Here is a 2375-nt window from a genome sequence, read left to right as displayed (position 1 = left end):
ATCTGGGATCCCATACCTGTATTATTTCTCATATTCTGCCTCTTTCTGGCCAGCAACTGACAGGACCATCTAGATGTTGGAGTCTGATCCTGCATCCAAAAAATAGACCATCAGACTCTAAATTTCACCAACACATATAGGAGGTTTATGTCAATTATTATTAACGTATTATTTATTGATTCGTTTTTATTACTTTTGTAGACAAACTATGTATTGACATAAACATTTTAGATATTGAAGTAGGCTTAGGGATTGAGCATACCATACCCGTGTTTTACACAAGAGGTATTGTACGTGTGTCACACTCAGGAGGTATTTACTAAAACTCAGGTTTATCTCATTTTTTTATTAAAACAAAAGTCGATCAAACTCCCATCCACGAATTGAACTTATTAATCAATAATTCTTCTCAAAAAAGTCAGAGCGAAGAAACCTAGCGATAAATTCGATTGATGCTCCGAAAACTCAACTTTATTGAATTGTTGCAGTGAAAACTCGTACTTTTTGGATTATCAGACAAAAACCAGTGCAGATCATGATGCCAAGAAACATCTTCAGGGAAATCTGCCATTGATTTCTACATGACCTTGACAGGTTTGCGATGGAGTATTTTCAGATCCAGATTTTTAGCATGTTTGGATTATAATAAATCCCCTTTAAAAACCTGACCGGAAAAATTTGAGGTTTAATAAATAGTTGATCATTTCCTTTGGTGTTGGTCAACATATTTCCTTATGACTGCTTGAATTTCTTTATTCTTCAAAGTGTATATGATGGGGTTCATCATGGGTGTGCCAACAGTGTAAATCAGAGAAAGAAGTTTGTTTCTGGTGGATAAGCGCCCATCAGTGGGAGTGGCATAGGTCGCAATGAGAGTCCCATAATAGAGGCACACAACAGAAAGGTGGGAACTGCAAGTAGAGAAGGCTTTCTGTCTCTTGGATGAAGATGAGATCCTAAGAATATTGAGGATGATATTTATATATGTTGCAATGATAAAGAAAGGTTGCAGGACAGTTCCAGGAGTGGCTATCAAAAAAACTGTCATTTTAAGAATTGTGGTGTCGGAACACGACAGTTGCATGAGAGGAGTATAATCACAGAATAAATGGTCAATGGTATAAGGGCCACAGAAATGTAAATAATGAATCATAACAGTAACAATCATTGATAGCAGAAAACCTAAACTCCAGCAGGACATGACCAGGAAAATACAAGATCTCCAGGTCATTATGGAAGCATAATGCAGTGGTTTGCAAATAGCCAGGTACCTGTCATAGGACATGACAGTTAGCAGGAAGCATTCCGTGACTGAGGAGACACTGAACATATTGAACTGCCAGATGCAACCAGTAATACTGATGTAGGCACCTTCATTCCATGTGATATATAACAGGTTGGGGCCACATAGATCCCAAGCAAGATAATGAACATTACGGTATGGAATTTGCCAAGATTTTGAAACCCAAGAATAAAGATTTCTGTGATGGCAGATTGGTTCCCCTCATAGAAGTCATATTTAGGTTCTGGCTCACTCATCTTATGTTGTCCCCTATTTACCTCAAATTAAACAAAAACAAGCTTTAAAGAAGGTTAAAAAAATATACAACTACAGGTAAATGTCAATAACATCAGTCTCTGGATAAACACATATGTACCTTTCTATATTCTAAATTACCTTCAACCCAAGTCACAAGCTCTTCAAAGACAAAATTCTAAAACATTAACCTTTCTGCCACTACAACCTCCATAAAGAAATGTCCCAGGTTTCCTTGTATGTGCTTCGGTGTAGATAAATACAAGAGGTCCTCTGCACTCAACCCATTATCAATATATTTAAGACATTGAGACATTTTGTGCCTTAAGCTTTGGTGTAGCTAGCCTTCCATTACTGGTTTTTACAAACCGATGGCCAATTTTCAAAACCAACATTAACGTTTTTTCCTGGAACCCAAAGTCACAATGAGTTTGTCGCCCAAAAAGCCTTAAAAAGAGCATTCTTGGATGTTTTTCTCCTTTCATTTGTTCATCCATCCTTTCATTTGGTCTTTTCCTTTTAGTATGCTATGGGTCAATGTCCAGGAGAAATATACTTTAAAATTCTTCAGGGGTGGGAGATTGCCTGGGTCAGCAGTGTTCAGGGATGTCTTGTGTCGATCAGAAAATGACCAAAGACACCTGAAGCATTTAGACAAAATGAAAATCCATAAAGCTTTGCTTTATTTTTGATAGATCATCATCTGAATTGCCTTTTTACTTGCATAGTATACTATAAATAATTGAGATTAGGCAGATTTAATGTTAATATTACAGACCTTTATTTTTGACAATTAGAATAATGTGGGAAGTTGATTTCCACTGCAATTTAAATACAA

At 36.5% G+C, this 2375-nt stretch overlaps 1 protein-coding gene across 1 annotated transcript; it reads right to left on the bottom strand.

Annotated features, from left to right (window-relative positions):
- Nucleotides 1-700: 700 nt before the first annotated feature.
- On the bottom strand, nucleotides 701-2034 carry LOC121401331 (olfactory receptor 10A7-like). The gene is made up of 2 exons (XM_041585718.1): nucleotides 1893-2034; nucleotides 701-1371 (listed from the first exon to the last, which is right to left on the bottom strand). Exons 1-2 carry the CDS (start codon nucleotides 2032-2034, stop codon nucleotides 701-703), a joined length of 813 nt encoding a protein of 270 aa, XP_041441652.1.
- Nucleotides 2035-2375: the final 341 nt, after the last annotated feature.

Source organism: Xenopus laevis, chromosome 3L, assembly GCF_017654675.1.
Source record: "Xenopus laevis strain J_2021 chromosome 3L, Xenopus_laevis_v10.1, whole genome shotgun sequence".
In the NCBI taxonomy this organism is placed as follows: domain Eukaryota; kingdom Metazoa; phylum Chordata; class Amphibia; order Anura; family Pipidae; genus Xenopus; species Xenopus laevis.
This window is presented reverse-complemented; position numbering and strand designations above follow the sequence as displayed.